Source organism: Ostrinia furnacalis, unplaced genomic scaffold (assembly GCF_004193835.3).
Source record: "Ostrinia furnacalis isolate ACB-3 unplaced genomic scaffold, ASM419383v2 OfSCF7336, whole genome shotgun sequence".
Classification (NCBI taxonomy): domain Eukaryota; kingdom Metazoa; phylum Arthropoda; class Insecta; order Lepidoptera; family Crambidae; genus Ostrinia; species Ostrinia furnacalis.
This window is the reverse complement of record NW_021137575.1, coordinates 1,192,550-1,210,832: the sequence shown is the minus strand read 5'-3', so window position 1 is coordinate 1,210,832 and position 18,283 is coordinate 1,192,550. Positions and strand designations below refer to the sequence as shown.

The 18,283-nt window shown below is 37.3% G+C and overlaps 4 protein-coding genes across 5 annotated transcripts; 2 read left to right on the top strand and 2 right to left on the bottom strand.

The window, feature by feature from the left end:
* Positions 1-1,839: 1,839 nt before the first annotated feature.
* JMJD4 (jumonji domain containing 4) lies at positions 1,840-3,740 on the top strand. 2 transcript variants are annotated; one of them, XM_028319856.1, is made up of 2 exons: positions 1,840-2,519; positions 2,986-3,074. In XM_028319856.1, exons 1-2 carry the CDS (start codon positions 2,015-2,017, stop codon positions 3,036-3,038), a joined length of 558 nt encoding a protein of 185 aa, XP_028175657.1. In that variant the 5' UTR covers positions 1,840-2,014; the 3' UTR covers positions 3,039-3,074. The 2 variants fall into 2 exon arrangements, with proteins under 2 accessions (XP_028175657.1, XP_028175656.1); XM_028319855.1 differs by having other exon boundaries at positions 1,894-2,526; positions 2,986-3,740.
* On the bottom strand, positions 3,713-6,360 carry Amacr (Alpha-methylacyl-CoA racemase). The gene is made up of 3 exons (XM_028319857.1): positions 6,191-6,360; positions 5,523-5,638; positions 3,713-4,797 (listed from the first exon to the last, which is right to left on the bottom strand). The coding sequence occupies exons 2-3, from the start codon at positions 5,628-5,630 to the stop codon at positions 3,775-3,777; spliced, it is 1,131 nt and encodes a 376-aa protein (XP_028175658.1). The 5' UTR covers positions 5,631-5,638; positions 6,191-6,360; the 3' UTR covers positions 3,713-3,774.
* Positions 6,361-10,645: 4,285 nt separating this feature from the next.
* LOC114363947 (proline-rich protein 2) lies at positions 10,646-13,337 on the top strand. The gene is made up of 2 exons (XM_028319883.1): positions 10,646-11,143; positions 12,021-13,337. The coding sequence occupies exons 1-2, from the start codon at positions 10,922-10,924 to the stop codon at positions 13,134-13,136; spliced, it is 1,338 nt and encodes a 445-aa protein (XP_028175684.1). The 5' UTR covers positions 10,646-10,921; the 3' UTR covers positions 13,137-13,337.
* Positions 13,338-14,066: 729 nt separating this feature from the next.
* On the bottom strand, positions 14,067-17,852 carry mRpL3 (mitochondrial ribosomal protein L3). The gene is made up of 6 exons (XM_028319885.1): positions 17,613-17,852; positions 17,213-17,297; positions 16,723-16,950; positions 16,237-16,532; positions 14,903-15,067; positions 14,067-14,394 (listed from the first exon to the last, which is right to left on the bottom strand). Exons 1-6 carry the CDS (start codon positions 17,660-17,662, stop codon positions 14,142-14,144), a joined length of 1,077 nt encoding a protein of 358 aa, XP_028175686.1. The 5' UTR covers positions 17,663-17,852; the 3' UTR covers positions 14,067-14,141.
* Between the last annotated feature and the right edge of the window lie 431 nt (positions 17,853-18,283).

Here is an 18,283-nt window from a genome sequence, read left to right as displayed (position 1 = left end):
GTATTCCACATACAACTGGTCGTCGGAGAAGCATAGATTTCAATTAAGTCTACTCCCGCTACCATATGGAACTCCGCTAAAACTCGTGAGGGCGCCAACACTTGCTTTTGTATCGAAAATTAGTATGAGCAGCTGCGCACGAGGTTGCCCGTTGCAGGCTCTATGCAACCACACTATTTTAAACCGTGGTCCCTAAGCATGAGATGGGAAACTGCACTCTCTTGAATTCCCTTGAATTTGATGGTGTTAGGGGGAATCCTAGGAATGAATACAGACTTTCCAATGGAATCTCCTCATCAATATTGCGAAATTGCGAGTTACAATGCAATGTTACGTTTTCACTTGTTATTTTATTGTAACCTGACCTTGATTTTTCAAACACGTGTCAAAATAAAAAAAAAATAATTTAATCAAAAGTACTTAGGAATATTTCATTGATATCAACTTAGAAACAAGCACAGATCACAAAAACTAAAGGGAAATGTGACAAGGGACAAATTGGAACATATTGCTTGTGAAAGCAGTAATGACAGTAGCGACGTCATTATGTGAACAGTTTATATTGCTTGCATAGTACTAAAGATTATTCGAACGTTGAATACTGATACCGCAATGGATAATGAGCACATAATTTGATTTCTTTGTGTGTGTGAATTTCTAATACGACACTGAGTTTCGAACTCAGCGCATTACTTAGCATCTCTCTATATTTCTATGGAACCAAGTTATCTCCAAAATAACATTCCACACCTTTTTAACCTAGTCAGGTAATAGTTAAATCGTAGAATTTCTGAAAAACAAGTACTAAAATCGTACTGAAAAAAAAAGTATTAACATGTTATCTAATTTATTTATTAAACGTCGAATTTTATCAAAGGTTTTGGACTAAAGTTTTTGAAAATATTTTATAGCCTACATAGAAAAAAATTAGGATTCTAAATCGTGAAAGAAATTTTTTTCGGAGCCTATTGCCTCCAAAAAAACAAACAAACAATTAAATCTTTCCTCTTTTATTAGTATAGATTTAACAACAAAACAAAACGTTTCTTTTTCTTCTTCNATGGAGTTACAATGGATTCGGTTTTCGATTCGATCAAAGTGCCACTTTTCTAAACCCATAGTTTCTTTAATCTTTTAATGAAAAAAAATAGCACACTTATCGAATTGGAACGCAATCACCTCACCTGCGCTTAGAGATGGGTTTCCACCCGGGTAAAAACCCACATGAAGGTAAAAACCCAATAAAAACCCGTTTCATTCCACCCGTGGGTGTTTACACCGGGTGAAAACAAATAATGTTATAATTCTTTCAATTGGTATCTTTTCTTTATTTTTATTGAATTTTTCTCATTTAAGTTTATTAATTAATAAGTAATAAGTCAAATTTAACACTAATATGCATTTATATCGTGGCCAAATCGTAAAATTGATCACGTTATGATGATATTGTGACCAATTATTTTATAAAATGGTGTTAGTTCAAGAATCGTTCACCGATTTAGAANGTCTTTGTCGTCCTGAGAAAAATAAATAAAAGGTTACCCTACTTAGAAAGAGAGAGCCTGCCCACAGAGAGCGAGATAGTGATACATAGGTTGTGCTTCAAGTAGGTATTCTAAGTCTGGCCTCCACTTTTATCTTTAGCTTCATGGAACGCAATCACCTCACCTGCTCTTGCGGCTCGCCATCAATGAGCTTCCGCCCGGCTCGTCGTCTACGAACCCTTTCCGAGTTTACGTGTTGATAAGTTCGTACATTTGTTATAATATCTTTGGTGTTCCAAAAAAAAACTCTTTACTCTATGTTTTCGCTGTCAACCAACTGTCATTAGTGTCATAACTGTCATTTACTGCAACCCGATTTTTCTTGTCAATTACGAATTTTCCGAGATTTTCCGGCTGTATCTACCTTTATTCTGAAAATTTTACTGAGTTTGATAAAGGTTTCCTTTATTCAGGTACTAATCTTATATAGTTTAAAAAAATAAATTGTGGTTATATTGTTTTTTAAAATAATGTCAGAGATCGAAATAGATGATTTTAATATTAGTGCTCTGCCTGAATGTTATGACTATAATTTGAAAACTATAGAAGTTGTAGGAGCTAGTGAACTATCCTACAACCAGTTCTTCAACAAATTTATGACCAAAAACATTCCTTGCATCATTAAGAACATCGGTCACGATTGGATATGTACACGAAAATGGAAAAAAGACGCTCACATAGATCATGATTATTTTATTAAAACCTATGGAGACTTAAAAGCCCCTGTAGCAGACTTTAGTGATATTATGTTTGACTCGCACTCTAAAACAGACATGAAGGTGTGCGACTATATGAATTATTTGAAAAGTCGCACTAAAGAAAAACTTCTGTATTTAAAAGACTGGCACTTACGAAAACTACGACCTGATGATAACTTTTATGAAGTGCCAATTTTCTTTGCCCCTGACTGGCTCAATGAACATGCTCAAGACTGTGAAGAGGATGACTACATGTTTGTGTATATTGGACCTACAGGTACATGGTAGGTATATTACTTACTACTAGAAATTCATGTCTTACCAGTGCCTAGCCATATAATTTTAATAATATGTATTTATACTTGTGCATTATTCTGTATTCTAGCTCCCATATCTGTTTGGGAGCTAGAATAGGTTCACCTAATATTTAATTTTATTATAATAATATGGAAAGCATTGGGGGATGGTAGGGCCCAAAAGATAAGGAGACATGTAAAGTGCCCCATAAGGGCTACCTTTTTCTTTTTTTTTATTATTTTCTATTGACGTTCATAAGTGCCACTTGTGGTCTAAACTGAATAAATATTTTTTTTGATTTGATTTTGATTTTGGAGGCCTATGTTCAGCAGAGGACGTCCTATGGCTGAAATGATGATGATGATAATATTATAATTTATGCTGAGATTATGAAATGTGTTTATCCTGAGATAAAATAAGTTGCTAAATATTTTAATTATTTGCAGGACACCCTTACATGCTGATGTGTACCGTTCCTTCAGCTGGTCCATTAACATAATAGGAAGAAAGAAGTGGATATTATTCCCACCTGGAGAAGAAACAAAACTAAAGGATAAATTTGGTAGATTGCCCATGCAATTCAATGAAAAAACACACCCAGGTGTTAAATATTTTGAAGTTACCCAAGATGAAGGTGATGCAATATTTGTTCCATCCTGTTGGTATCATGAAGTTCATAATCTATTAGATACTGTATCAATTAATCATAACTGGATTAATTGTTGTAATGTTGGACATGTATGGGAAGCATTACAAAATGTTCTAATAACTGTAGAGCTTGAATTAGCAGACATCAGGCATGAGGAAGATTTTCTTTCAAGCTGTCAAAATTTGTTGAAAGCAGATTTTGGGATGGACTTTACAATGTTTACCAAACTTTTATGTCATATGGGCAAAAAAAGATTAGATCAACTAAAATCAGGAGAAAGCATAGGTTTTAATAATTACTCACTAGGACCAAACCAAATGAAACTTGATTTATTAATTATTGCTGACACAATGGATAAAATATGTTACCATCCCCTTGTCATTAATGAATGCATTATGCAAAATGAACTAGAAAATGAATTAATAACAACCAAAAACTCTATTTCCCAATATTTAAGTACTTAACATATTAAACTAACTTCTATTTATGTATAAAATACTAAGTAGGTATTATTTATGTATGTAGGTATACATAGTTATATGTGTAACTTAACTTAAAAATAATGATCTCTTAATGTAGTTTTTATTTATAGTTTAGACTTTTCATGTGCATAAACATAACCCTTGTTTAAAAAATCCTGTATTATTTTGTCACTGTATCCAAGCTCTTTCAAAATTTGTACAGTATGTTGCCCCTGAGGTGGTAGGGGCTCTTTGCCGACCGAAACACCCGGTGTTCTACTTAGGGTAGGAGATGGTTCAGGCAGTATTTTGTTTTCACTGTCTCTAAAGAATGTGTTTTTATTTTTATGGTATTCATGGTCATCAATAGAATCAATTGCTAAGACGGGAGTTACACAAGCATCCAAATTTTCAAATATTTTGCACCACTCTTCTTGAGTTTTTGATTTGAAAATCTCCTCGAATTTTTTTCTGCATTCCTCAACATCTGCCTGTGGATATTTATCTGCAGATAGTTGGAGTCCTTCTAATAAATTCGCATAAAATTGTGGTTCTAGCGCGCCGACAGCCATAAATTTTCCGTCCTTTGTTTTGTACGTGGAGTAAAACGGGAATCCGCCATCTAATAGATTGGTACCTGGTTCACCTTGAAGTAGTCTATCGCGTGCCTTAAATAACCATGTAGATAAATAAGCTAATCCTTCAGTCATTCCACAGTCGATAACTTGTCCTTTTCCAGATTTAGTTCTTTCAAAGAGAGCTAAGATAATGCCAAGAGTGCATGTTAAGCTTCCTCCCGCGAAATCAGCTAGTAAATTGATAGGGGGCATAGGTGGTTGTCCATTTCTGCCTAGTAAAGAGAGAATACCTGACATAGCAACATAGTTTATATCATGCCCTGCTTTGTCTTTGTAGGGCCCTGTTTGGCCGTATCCTGTTAATCTGGCGTAAATCAATCGAGGATTCTTTTTCAAAAGTGACTCGGGACCCAGTCCTAACTTTTCTAATACTCCAGGCCTAAAAGTATCTATTAAAACATCTGATGAAGCACAAAGTTTATTTACGATATCCAAGCCTTGTTTGCATTTTAAGTCTACAGAAATGACTTTCTTCCCGTTCGAGAGTACATCGAAGGGTGCAGGCCCAATCTGTAATGAGAAACATATAAAATTAAAAATATTACGTTATTTACGTGTTCGCTTAATTAATGCTTGGAGAAGTTGTAATTTTTAAGTAAACGCAATTCTTGAACTTTCAAGAATTTATGTTTTATTTACGTAATCAATTTATTTTAATTAATCGGCCCGGTCGGCGTCTGGGTCTTAGATTAATATAATAATATTATTAATCTAAGGTTTGGGTGTATGTCGGGCTTGCTCATAAAATCTTTTAGTTGTTGTTTGTGGTAAACAAACAATAGGTACCTGAGCCCCGATTACGGTAACTTTTAACGTTTCCAATCCAGACGCGCTTCTGATNCTTCTGATTCTGCGATACGATTGGTCAAAACAGCTGACGTACGCTGTTGAACGACCAATCGTATCGCAGAATCGAGAAGCGTGTCTGGATTGGAGACGTTAAAAATTACCGTAATCGGGGCTCTGGGCCCCGATTACGCTAAAAATTTTTATCTTCAACGTGCCCGGACGTCAGCTGTTTTGACAAATCCGTATCGCAGAATCGAAGAAGCGCGTCTGTATTGGAGACGTTAAAAATTAGCGTAATCGGGGCACTGTCACAGGATGTAGGGCCATGCCGTAGGTAGAGATGGGTTTCCACCCGGGTAAAAACCCACATGAGGGTAAAAACCCAATAAAAACCCGTTTCATTCCACCCGTGGGTGTTTACACNCGGCACGGCACTAATTCCTTACCTTGTTAATGACTGTAACTGTGGCTCCAAAATCTGCTAAAAAAGTCCCACATAAAGGTCCTGGTGCCAGGCCCAAAAATTCTATGACCTTTAGACCTCGTAGAGCCATGTTGAAACCTGAAATAGATTACAACGATCGTCGTGACGTGTTAGTGTTCGTGATCGTGACTAAACAATAAATTATTATGGGTCCGTCCTTTTCCACTTTTTCTAAGGTTAAAGCTTAGATTAATAAAACCATTAATCTAAGGGTTAAAGTCTATTATCATCATAATACCATTAAATATTTTTAATTATAATTTATTTGTCTGGAAAAGATTGCTTTACAGCGCTAAGACCGCCTAATTGTACCTACTGTCTCCAAAGTGAATTTCTTTCTTGTTTTTTTTGTGTGTGGTGTACAATGAAGTTAATATTATTATTATAATGCACAAATGTAAAAAAAATATTATATCATTGTTGATTTCCTGTTTATAAATAATTATGCCAATAAAACGAACAGGTACCTAGGTAATTATATTTTTAAAAAGTTGATTTAAGTAGGTACTAAAGTTGAGTGTGTAGTTAGCTTAGCATTACCTACAGAGCACAAACTTTTATTATTAGTTACAAAGGGCGATGAAATGATTACACCTATTGATAACGATAAATTACTAAGTAGGTACTTACTGATGTCAAAAATAAATTCACAGTCTAATGATTTATGCAGTTGAGTAAAGATTGTAACTATGACCTTTTGCTGTTAATGGACTAATAGCGAGTTAGCGACTAGCAGTCCAGTCAACTAAAACCTAAAAAAAACTCGACTTCGCTCTCCGACCGAACGAGGCGCGGGGGAGGGGGGCAATCATCGTATAGTTCCAAAATACTGGACTGTCCTGTCGATGACATTGACAGTGGGGCGCCACCGTCAATACCGGATCGCTGGTTCAGATTTTTGCCATGTTGGAAGCCATAAAGTTGAATGATGGTAGCGCCCCCCTGTCATTGAGTTTGGTGGGACAGTTCAGCGTGGGTCATCTATACTTTATAATCTGTGTCAATCACCACAGATGAAAGAGTGTGCAATCCATAAAGTTAATATTCCTTCGGAATAGAGCAACAATCACGAGCTGTCAAACGAAACCAAAAATGAGATGTCATTTGTGTGTGTAAAAATAAATATGTGTGCATGTCAGTGATGTATGTCGTTACTTTTCACATGAATATCGATATCGATTAAATATTAATTAACACCTAACAGTAATAATATTAATAGAACTAAAATAGGATGGAATGGGATTGTATATGGGAATTGGGAGAGTGGCCTAAGAAAATAAAAAAAAAACTCAGAAGATTAAAATTATTCAACTTATTTATTTGAAAGAGTGAAAGAGTTACAAACATCAAGACATCCATACAAACTTTCGCATTTATAATGTTAGTAGGAGTAAAACAATAATTAAAAAATGATAATTCTGACGATAACGTAAAAAATAGGACTCTAACGATGTAATAATCGTTGTTGGCCGTATAGTGTAGTGGTTCGAAACGGACTACTATTCCGGAGGTAGCGGGTTCGATTCCCGCATAGTATAAACATCTGTGTGCATGAACATATTTATTATTATGTTTAGTATGTAATATTTAGTTTAGTTTATTAACTAACAGGTAATTACAAAATAACACTTTTCTATATTCACATACAAACGCCATTTATGTACCTACATAATCAGCAGTGACTGTGATAAACAGCGCAGGAAATATATTTATCGATTGTGGTACAACCCTAGTGTAAAACGAAAATTATTTCTTTACACAAAATATTCATAAATTCTGGATTATGAGCATGAAATCTTTGCTTACAACTTAAATTAATGTTTAAAGAACATAATTATCACACTTAGTGCTTAAAATTCTAAGCGCATTCACAAAAATAAAGCTAAAGTTTGGAGGTGTCGATTTCAATAAATTTACCTGTGAAATGAATATTTTGCCGGATTATTCCTTTGGTTTTATTAATCTAAGCCTTTGGTGTACATCACAATCAAGGACGGAACAGGTCACCATTATATTAGAAAACAAATTTTCCAAAAATAAACAGGATTTTACGATATTTTTATAAAAAACTAGTATGAATTGAAATTTTCTTTGTGCCTCTTAGTGTCACTGTCTGTCAAATCTTTTGCAAAAATGGTTCTATTGACGTGACGATGACAGCATCACACATCTCTTTTCAGTGGCGGGGCAAGACCTAAATTTGATGTGGGCTAGACAGATTTCGCGAGGCCTTGTTCTGTGGCAAACTGAATTATAAAAAAAAAAAATAAAAAAAAAACAATGAACACTGACAAGTTTTTATTCATAAAAATAAAAATTAGACTAATATTTAAAAAAAAATTTTTGAGGCGCGAGGCCCCTTGTACCGCGAGGCCGTAGGCGGTGGCCCACGTCGCCCACGCCTTACGCCGCCACTGTCTCTTTTTATCACACAGAGCCCCGATTACGGTAACTTTTAACGTTTCCAATCCAGACGCGCTTCTGATTCTGCGATACGATTGGTCAAAACAGCTGACGTACGCTGTTGAACGACCAATCGTATCGCAGAATCGAGAAGCGTGTCTGGATTGGAAACGTTAAAAGTTACCGTAATCGGGACTCTGGGTTGCAGATAGTGACATCTCGCTCGCTCATTCTTTGTTGCTCTATTCCGAAGGAATATTAACTTTATGGTGCAATCACGCCGTGTATAAGAGGCGCGACACACGTACGTTTACGTGCTGTGGGTCTAGACAAAGTGCAAATTATAATCGCAAACCAGTCGAAAAGCCCCTTTTTTGTATGGAGTTTTGACGGATTCGATTTTCGATTCGATCAAAAAGTGCGTTTTGTCTAGGGGGGCTGTTCACTCGCAAAACTCAGCAAAAAAAATGTTCGTGATGTGTTTGACTTGCGTGTGAGATAAAGCAGCTTTCTGTCAGCTTTTACTCAAACGTGCAGTTGCTCTCCGTTTACGTTATAACTGATACGGATTTGTCATAACGGCTGAGTTTCATTTGTCGTCTAGTTGCGTTGCAGTTGAACATTTTTAGCGCAATCGGGGTCCAGTGGTTTTGATAAAGTAGCCCACCAGACACATTAAAAGGGGGCGCCACCATCTTTCAATTTAAAAACTTCTCATAAGTGGCAAAACTCGGAACCAGCAATTATAGCCTGACCAGGAACATAAAAACCCTGGCACAGAGGCGCTTCAATTGCATTTGATAGTGCAACACTGAGTACAGTCGTACATGTGTTAAATTAATAGGCTAAATTTATGTATCAGGATTCAGGATTACGGGCTAATTTGATATTTTCATAAATTAACGAAAAATATTATTAAAGATAACCTGGTTTAAATAAATTAAATGAAACCATCAATCGAGCTAGTAGGATTTATTTTATTATTCATNATAAAAAACTATATGAATTGAAATTTTCTTTGTGCCTCTTAGTGTCACTGTCTGTCAAATCTTTTGCAAAAATGGTTCTATTCTTAGATTAATAAAACCTAGATAGATAGTCAGTGCACGAAAGGTGAGGCAGTTTTTAGGGAGCCGGCACGGCTTACCCGTAAACGTCACATGAACTGTCAAAGTGAAAAATTGTTAAACACGTCCGACGAATTTTAATTAATAAAACGGTTTGTGCTGTGAAAGGGTGTCTAAAATACATCAGAAAATCATAAGAAAGTGACCAGTGTTACATTTCATAAGTAAGTACTACGATTCGACGCGTATTTTGCTCGAATTTGGCTTTCAAAAATTAAATACGGGAATGATACCAGTAACAAGAAAATTTATTTCCCAATTGTTCGCCGTACAAATACACTTCCTTTTTTATGAAATCGAGACTTTTAAGTCGATTTATCTTATTGTTATTAGGTAGGTACTTTGAATTCAATAAATAAGTAAGTACATGATGCGTTTTGTTTTTGTTAGTTATAAAATATTTAAAAACGTATTAAAAATTTCCCTACTTTCGGGAAAATCGCCTTCACTGTCTACACTCCCCAACAAAATTGACACTAATGACATAAGATTTTTGCCTCACTCTTGATGAAGCGTTTGTATGAAGACTATCCATCTAGGTTTTATTAATCTAAGGTTCTATTGACGTGACGATGACAGCATCACACAATATCTCTTTTTATCACACAGAGCCCCGATTACGGTAACTTTTAACGTTTCCAATCCAGACGCGCTTCTGATTCTGCGATACGATTGGTCAAAACAGCTGACGTACGCTGTTGAACGACCAATCGTATCGCAGAATCGAGAAGCGTGTCTGGATTGGAAACGTTAAAAGTTACCGTAATCGGGACTGGGTTGCAGATAGTGACATCTCGCTCGCTCATTCTTTGTTGCTCTATTCCGAAGGAATATTAACTTTATGGTGCAATCACGCCGTGTATAAGAGGCGCGACACACGTACGTTTACGTGCTGTGGGTCTAGACAAATAATCGCAAACCAGTCGAAAAGCCCCTTTTTTGTATGGAGTTTTGACGGATTCGATTTTCGATTCGATCAAAAAGTGCGTTTTGTCTAGGGGGGCTGTTCACTCGCAAAACTCAGCAAAAAAAAATGTCCGTGATGCGTTTGACTTGCGTGTGAGATAAAGCAGCTTTCTGTCAGCTTTTACTCAAACGTGCAGTCTGTTGCTCTCCGTTTACGTTATAACTGATACGGATTTGTCATAACGGCTGAGTTTCATTTGTCGTCTAGTTGCGTTGCAGTTGAACATTTTTAGCGCAATCGGGGTCCAGTGGTTTTGATAAAGTAGCCCACCAGACACATTAAAAGGGGGCGCCACCATCTTTCAATTTAAAAACTTCTCATAAGTGGCAAAACTCGGAACCAGCAATTACCAGTGGGTCTAGACAAAGTGCAAATTATAATCGCAAACCAGTCGAAAAGCCCCTTTTTTGTATGGAGTTTTGACGGATTCGTTTTGCGATTCGATCAAAACGTGCGTTTTGTCTAGGGGGCTGTACTGACGGAGGCGCCCCCTTTCAGTGTCACAGGTGGGACATTCGGTGTAGTTCATCTTTATTTACAATATCTTTGGTAGATATGACAAAATGTCACACGTTTGGAGCACCTACTCTTTAATCTGTGGTGCTGTGGTCTTTGCTTGGTGTGAAAGAAATTTGTGAAATTCTCGATCTATTTCAGTGAATTCGCTTCACATTATAGCTCTCAAATCTTTGATTCGACTTTTTATTATTTGGAAATAATGGCATTTTTCCATAGTATTCTAAACGTATACAATATATTATAAGTATTTCCCTTGGAATATATTTTCTTTGTCCGGCTATTTAGCTGGGTCTTGACTTGATGTGTCTTTGAAACTAGTGGTATATTCATACTAAATCATTTAAAATGTCCGTGGCATTTGCACCTCGAGGGAACCGACCTCCATTAAGTCCAGCTCAAATTCAGAAAATGCTTGATGAAAATGCTCACCTCATTCAAACTATACAAGATTACCAAGCCAAAGGACAACTAATGGAATGCCATCAGTATCAACAAGTCCTCCATAGAAACCTAGTGTATTTAGCGTCAATTGCAGATGCCAATCAAAATATACAGGCCCTTCTACCGGTGAGTTCTTTGTAATTATAGTCCATTCAGCGTAAGATGGTGATTATGACAGTTCTATTTAGTGAGGCGCTCCTTATAAACCTAATCGATATTTTTTAGAATCGAGAATATTTTCTATAGAAATCTAATCGCCTTTTATTTGTTTGATTTTTAATCTTGATCAAAATTATATCTATGAATTTGAACTATCTGGAAATGGAATAAACGTGAATATTCTTAGTGGTACAAAATAAATCACAAAGAATTAAATATATGCATTTTATTCAATAAAACATCAAAATAACAATAACAAACAATACGTGGAGAAATCGCATAAAACAAAACCGTCATCAAAAGCAAACGCACACGTACTGACTTAGCTTTGACCTGCCTGAGATAATAATCGTGATTCGATGGTAAGATGACCACCATGCCGATTACTGATTTATTGCGATTGTTTATGTCCCATCCCTATGAGCAAAAGTTCCGACTAACGCAGAAGCAATTCATTTAATATTTTTTCACAATTTTTTCTAAATAATAAACTAATAAATAAATATAAATTCTTGTTTAGGTTAATTGAGAAAGATTAGTGATTGATTTTTTGGAAGGATGAAAACACACAAAAGTAATTGATTTTTACAACTCAATATTTTTATTCGTAGAAAGTTAGAATCATAAAACGAAACGTTTTATCTGTCTAAATCACCATCATAAGTTGAATGAACTATATAATATACAGAGCATATTCTTTACAAATACATAAAAACCTTATGAATATACTTTAAATGAATTAAGTCTGAGAAACAGAGGGCCTTAAGCTAACTGCTCCCACAAAAACTAATCTGGATGAACATATTAGGTATCTCAGGAATCAAAAAATATTGTTTTGTTTCAGCCTCCACATGCATTAGCATCTGGAAATGTCCCACAAGGACCACTCAATCCACCATCCACAGGATCAGATTCGTCACAGCAGCAGTATCGACCTCCTTCAGGAGTTTCAACAACCCCAACAAGGCCAACTCAGAGTTATGGTCAAAGGCCATATTCTCAAAATCAGTATCAAGGTCAATATCAAGGACCAGGAGTTTATCCGCCACAAGCTGGATATGGGCCACCTGGTCAAGGATATGGCCCACCAAACCCTCCACAATCCCAAGGTTATCCTCCAAATTCAACTTATGGACCTCCAATTACTACTACTCCCAATAATTATCCACCTTCCACACATCCTGTGCCTGGTTCAGGTTATCCTCCTTCCACAGTCCAACAACCATACGCACCCCCTCCTGGGAACCCTGCAGCTGCCGGGTCTCCATATCCGGTTCGGGGAGCTTCTCAACCTGGTTACACAGGAAACTCTGCATATCCTCCTCCTCAATCTGGTGCCAACTATCCAAATGTCGGTGCTAGTACATACAACTCAACTGTATCTCAGCCGCAACCGTACCAATCACAACCGTTCCCCAACACAACACCCACTTCAGCTTACAACACCACAGCAACATCCCAGCCCAACCGCTCACCTCAACCTCCACCCAGTGGTTATACCGGTCAGAACCCTACAAGTTCTGGATACGGTTCACCATCAGCTCAGTCGCCCACCTACAATTCCAGTTCTCATTCCAGTGCCCCTCCGTCCACAGTAGCGTCGTCGGCGTCCGCTCCAGGCGGCCCTCCTGCACAACAGCAGTATCCTCCCCCTGGTCAGCCCTCGCCGTACCCTCCGGCCACCCAGCCTCCATATTCCAATCCTTCATCTCAGCCTGGCAGCCCAGCTCCTTCTGTGTCAACAGCTCCACCTCCACAGTCTTCTTATCCACAGAATCCACAAAACTATCCTCCATCTGGAGGAGCATATCCTCCGCATGCTTACCAACAGGGCTACCCTCCAGCTCAGTACCCTCCCTCCCCCTACCCGTACGCGCGGGCGCCGGCCCCGGGCGCCCCGCCGCCTGGTGCCCCCCAACCATATCCTGGTTATGGGTTCCAGCCTCCAACACAACAGTAAATTTTAAGGAGTTATTATTAATTGTAATAATAATGATAATTATATTCAAGAAAACAGTTTTAGAAATAAGTTTTAAAATTAATAATAGTAGGTGTGTTAAGTAAGGTAAAAAAGGCGCACAATTGCATGTAAGTTTTCATTTCATCTGAACCCACACAACCCTTAAAGTCTATACATTTATTAGAAATGTTTGAAACATCAGACTGACAAAAATCATGATGATTATATTGTCTAGACATAAGTTTTTAAATAATCTAGAATAAGATAAATTATAAAATAAATTAAGTACATTTTAAACAATAAATGAAATTGAATTTGGTCATAATTTATTTTCTTCTTTATTTACCTTGGTCAGGGATAGGGAAATAAATTTTTAGAGATTGATCCTATGTACAGTCAGCGTCAAATAGTTCGTGACAACCAAAGTGACCAAAAAGATCGCAACACGTCTTTGTTAACTTATTGGCCACTTTGGGTGCCACTAACTACTTGACGCTGACTGCCTACCTATTTAGGACGGCACATAAAATAAATCATGCTTTTATCTTTAGCGCAATTATTTGAATAATATCGGCCGTGTGGTGTAGTAGTTCGGAACGGACTACGATTCCTGGCCGGGCAGAAATTGAAATGATGAATTTTAATAATCCTGTGATGGGTCTGGGTGGTTAGTATGTTTATATATTTTGTTGTTTAGTACCTGTGGGAACGCAGGACGCTACTCAATACGCTCTGTTCATTCATAAAGTTAATTTATTACTCTGATTAATGTGTACCTACATCATATGTGTACCTACAGTACCCATAGTACAAGCTTTGCTTAGTTTGGGACTAGAAGCGTATTCTGTATTGCAGGCTTAATAAAATGGAATATGGCAAGGGCACGTTTTACCTGAGGAAAAGCGGCTTACGCCAATAATATACGCTTCAATTTGTGCCACTTATTTATTTAACAAATGGAATCCTTACACAATGTTTATTTCTGAGAGTACAACATTAATAAAATTAAGCTTCTTCGTAAGTTAGGGTAGGATTTTCAAATGGATGAATAGAGTCATCATAGTACTCAATTGGTAGATCATCAGCAGGTGGGTGTGTAGGAAAAGGCGGACTTGATTTTAATTTTCTTAACGGTAATATTGTGTCGTACAAATAACACAAGGCGCCTGTTTCGCCTGGAATGGCCACGCCTAAAGTCCATAAAACGTTATGTTTAGTGTTAATACGAAGAATTTTTACTCCTCGCAGCGTTCTCCATCTGGACATAAAAAAAAACAGTTTAGAAATACTTTCATTAAATTAATTCACTCCCTACTAAACTGTTAATTTAGGCAGACTTATCGCTAAGAAGCTATTTCTTGAAACCTAGGCGCAGACCACCGATTTTTGTCGGGCGATAGCTGAGCTCGCTTGCGGGTCTAAGTGCCTGTGATGCGGATTTCGGCACGCGTGCGGGCTGCCCGCATTTCATTTTTTCCTATTACACGGGCTACACGCACGATCATACTATAACTTAATGACACGATATCACGTATGCTCGTATCTCAACATAAATGTAAATCGGCTGCTGTGTTGTGTGCTCGTTTATACTTAGTGACGTAAGTAGGATAGAAGAATAGGAACCGGTTATTATATGTGTAAAAATGAATATCCATGAATTCGCTGAAAGTTCGAAACGTTTCGTGGGAGGCAAAATTATTTTTCTTGGTTATAATTTTAATGTAGGTACACACAACAAGTCGTTAGCCTAGTGATAAAATACACACCTGTTTCCCATGTGACCGGGCATCTTTGTCCCTGGCCAGACACGCGCTTTTTCACCACCAGCACCAATATTTCCTGGTCGCCTGTGCGTTTTTGTTACTCCATGAGATGCTGGCATACCTTTGAAACCCCAACGCTTTATAACACCTTGGAATCCTCTGTCCATACTAAAATAAATGTCAAGAATTTAATATCTAAGGTATGTATTCTCATCCCTTCCAATTCCAATAGCTTCAACTTTTATTAGCTTTAGGTATGTAATTGGAACTTCTATGAACCACTATACAGGCTGTATTGAATTTAGAGTAGACGCACACCGTTGATTTTTCGTCGGCCGATAGTTTAGTCGGGCAGTTGATCAGTATGGGAGTGCGCACACTACGCCGATTCGATTTGGCCGATTCTTCATACAATTTAAAATCGGGCACAACTATCGGCCAACTAAAAATCAACGGTGTGCGCCTACTCTTCGTGATTGAGAGAAGCAGGTAATTGAAAGTGTGCTATTCGGTGACCTGCCATCAGTTTTGAGCCTGTAGCAGGCCTTTTTGGAGTCAAATTCTATTCCTTATATCTTAGACGAACTGTCCACTCGCTAACAGCTATCCTAGGAACATTTCTGAGCTCTTGCTGGACGTTGATACCAGTCAAATGACGATTTCATAGAGAGGTTGACATGAAAAAACGGTCATTCCTCTGCGATGTGCACCGGCGCTGTTCAGAACTTGGTCTCGGGATAAAGCCATCAGTCTCCCGAAAGCGTCTTAAAACTTTTGAAACCCAGGACTGGCTTATGTGGAGCTGACGTGCGACAGCCCGCTGGCTGAGCCCTTCTTGCAATAGTGCAACGATTTGTGCTGCTTCTGAAGGTGTAGAATTCCAGGTAAAGTGTCAAAAGAAGCGGAGATGTGTATGGATCAACCTGTGAAAGCAAAAATCCAAAAACACGTGCTTTCATAGGGGTAAATAGGCCGCAACTTGCGACGTATCAAACAGTTGATTCATGTCATTTTCCTTACTTCTTCACATCAGCATGGATATCTTTTTAAATACTGGTGTGATTTGAATGAATTTGGTATCAATTTAAAGTTCAAAGTTTAATCTTTAAAATGGTGTTACTTTTTTTGTTACTAACAAATTCGTTAGTACACAAAATCGCGAGGAAACAACTTCATGTAAGTGATTCCATACTTTTGCTCGCGAGTGTAGATCGCGCGGCGTCATGGTGATTGTTTAAATTAACGATCGAAATGTATTAATGTATTAACGACCGCTTGATTGAGTGCACCACTCTGCCCACTGCCGCGCCACTGTTTTCGAACATAACATAACTTACGTTTTAGCGCGTATGTCCAAGTAATCGCCTGCCCGAAAGTGCGTGGCAAATAGTGGTGTACCAGTAGGCAACGCAGACTCAGGGGACACCATAAATCTACATAAATGTTTCTTAGGAAGCATTCCAACACTGTCAAATAGGCCACAATAGTCTTTTGTGACAGTGCTAGGATCTATAGTTTCAGATCCCACAAGTAAACAACCCAATCTTCTTTTTTCCCGCCAAATAACTTTATTAGTTTTCATTGGATTAAACTCTTCAGGTGGTATATATTTTATGACATGGTTGTCAACAACCTGGAAAAGATACATAAACACCAAATGATTATAGCTACAATATACTAAAATGTAAAATGGTTTTAAAATGATATGCACTTTTACTTTGACCAGCTTATTCTTTAACCATCATCAGTTTGTGTTATAAAAATTACACTATCTATTTAGTAAGAAAATAGTAATGTTGTGCTAAGTACACACTGAAATCTACCTGCAAAAGTGTAGTAAGCATTTTTTTCCCATCCTTATCCCATATAGGATAGTTTCCAATTTTCCGTGCAATGACACCAACTCTCCTAGTGGTTGGTGCCCACTTTTGACTACTTTGGTCAGCAATGTTTGCTAGCGGTGATTCTAACTCTGCTTGAGCTCTCAATTTATCTTTCATTACTTCTTCTACAAACTGTTTATTCTCTTGTGTCAAGTAATCATTGGTCATCTGGAAATAAAAATAGGCAAATGTACAACCTGCAATACCAGTTTTATTTACTTATATTTTGTAATTAAGGTAGATATAAAAAGCCTCCATGGACAATTTACAGTTTTGATAATGGTCATGAAATAAATTCATCCTTATAGCCATGAAAGTTAGGCATAATTTCTTTACAAGCTTTACTCAGAACAACAATATTAGTAGTAAAAAACTTTTCTTAGAAATAAAGGAGATAAACCAAATAATTCTCAATAGATCTTTCACATACCACTCGTTCCTTGGGTGCATACCAATAAGGTGGCCGAAATCTAGGAGGAGCATTTACATATGATCGTGTCACAATGTGGTCAATTCTGAAATGTAAAATTGAATTTTGTTAACCAGCATATTTTTAACTGAGTTATTTGGGAAATAGGAAAACATTTTGTAAACGCTTTTTGATTGATTGTATCAAGAACATAACACAATTAATCTATAATATATAAAGCTCGATTTTTTCTCATATAAAGCTGCAATATTGGCCTAATAACAACAGTATAAGAATCACTTGTCACTTTTACCACATGTCCCCTATAAATGCAAATAAGAACCCAACAAATCCCTGACCCTAAATTATTTTTTATCAATACCACAATACTCGGTAATAATTTTCTTTGAGTAAACTTTACCTTAACTTGCTTAGACTGATACATATATTTTTTAGGTTATATGTAGCCATTATGTAGATGGGCTCACTAAATATTCTATTCCAACTATATATAAGACTTTCTCACATTAGATGTGACTTATTTATTTATCAAATCGAACTGAAAGTAAACATATATAAATACTTTAAAATTCTTTCCTTTCTTCTCCCTGCAAAAATGCAAACAAAATTGACACACTTGACAGTTGACACTGCTGACAGCAAAAGAGCATCTGACAGTGACACATTCACTGATGAGATAGAGAGAGACTGATTCCAGAGATATAAAATGGACTGGGCCGCGATTACGCTAAAAATTTTCATCTTCAACGGGCCCGGACGTCAGCTGTTTTGACAAATCTGTATCGCAGAGTCGAAGAAGCGCGTCTGTATTGGAGACGTTAAAAATTAGCGTAATCGGGGCCCTGAGCCCCGATTACGGTATTTTTTAACGTCAACAATCCAGACACGCTTCTCGATTCTGCGATACGATTGGTCGTTCAACAGCGTACGTCAGCTGTTTTGACCAATCGTATTGCAGAATCAGAAACGCGTCTGGATTGTAGACGTTAAAAGTTACCGTAATCGGGGCTCTGGGCGTAACTTTAAAATAAATACACTCAGTCTGGCAAGTGACAAAATTATCAGTTGTTG

Bases quoted from the DNA above. Each gene is read 5' to 3' on its own strand.
- JMJD4 (XM_028319855.1), top strand. From the start codon at position 2,015: ATGTCAGAGATCGAAATAGATGATTTTAATATTAGTGCTCTGCCTGAA. The intron at 2,527-2,985 runs GTAGGTATATTA...AATTATTTGCAG, and splicing joins ATTGGACCTACAGGTACATG to GACACCCTTACATGCTGATG.
- Amacr (XM_028319857.1), bottom strand. From the start codon at position 5,630: ATGGCTCTACGAGGTCTAAAGGTCATAGAATTTTTGGGCCTGGCACCA. The intron at 4,798-5,522 runs GTAAGGAATTAG...TTCTCATTACAG, and splicing joins CAGTTACAGTCATTAACAAG to ATTGGGCCTGCACCCTTCGA.
- LOC114363947 (XM_028319883.1), top strand. From the start codon at position 10,922: ATGTCCGTGGCATTTGCACCTCGAGGGAACCGACCTCCATTAAGTCCA. The intron at 11,144-12,020 runs GTGAGTTCTTTG...GTTTTGTTTCAG, and splicing joins ATATACAGGCCCTTCTACCG to CCTCCACATGCATTAGCATC.
- mRpL3 (XM_028319885.1), bottom strand. From the start codon at position 17,662: ATGGCTACATATAACCTAAAAAATATATGTATCAGTCTAAGCAAGTTA. The intron at 16,533-16,722 runs GTAGATTTCAGT...TATCTTTTCCAG, and splicing joins TGCTTACTACACTTTTGCAG to GTTGTTGACAACCATGTCAT. The intron at 14,395-14,902 runs GTGTGTATTTTA...TTTTATGTCCAG, and splicing joins CCCGGTCACATGGGAAACAG to ATGGAGAACGCTGCGAGGAG.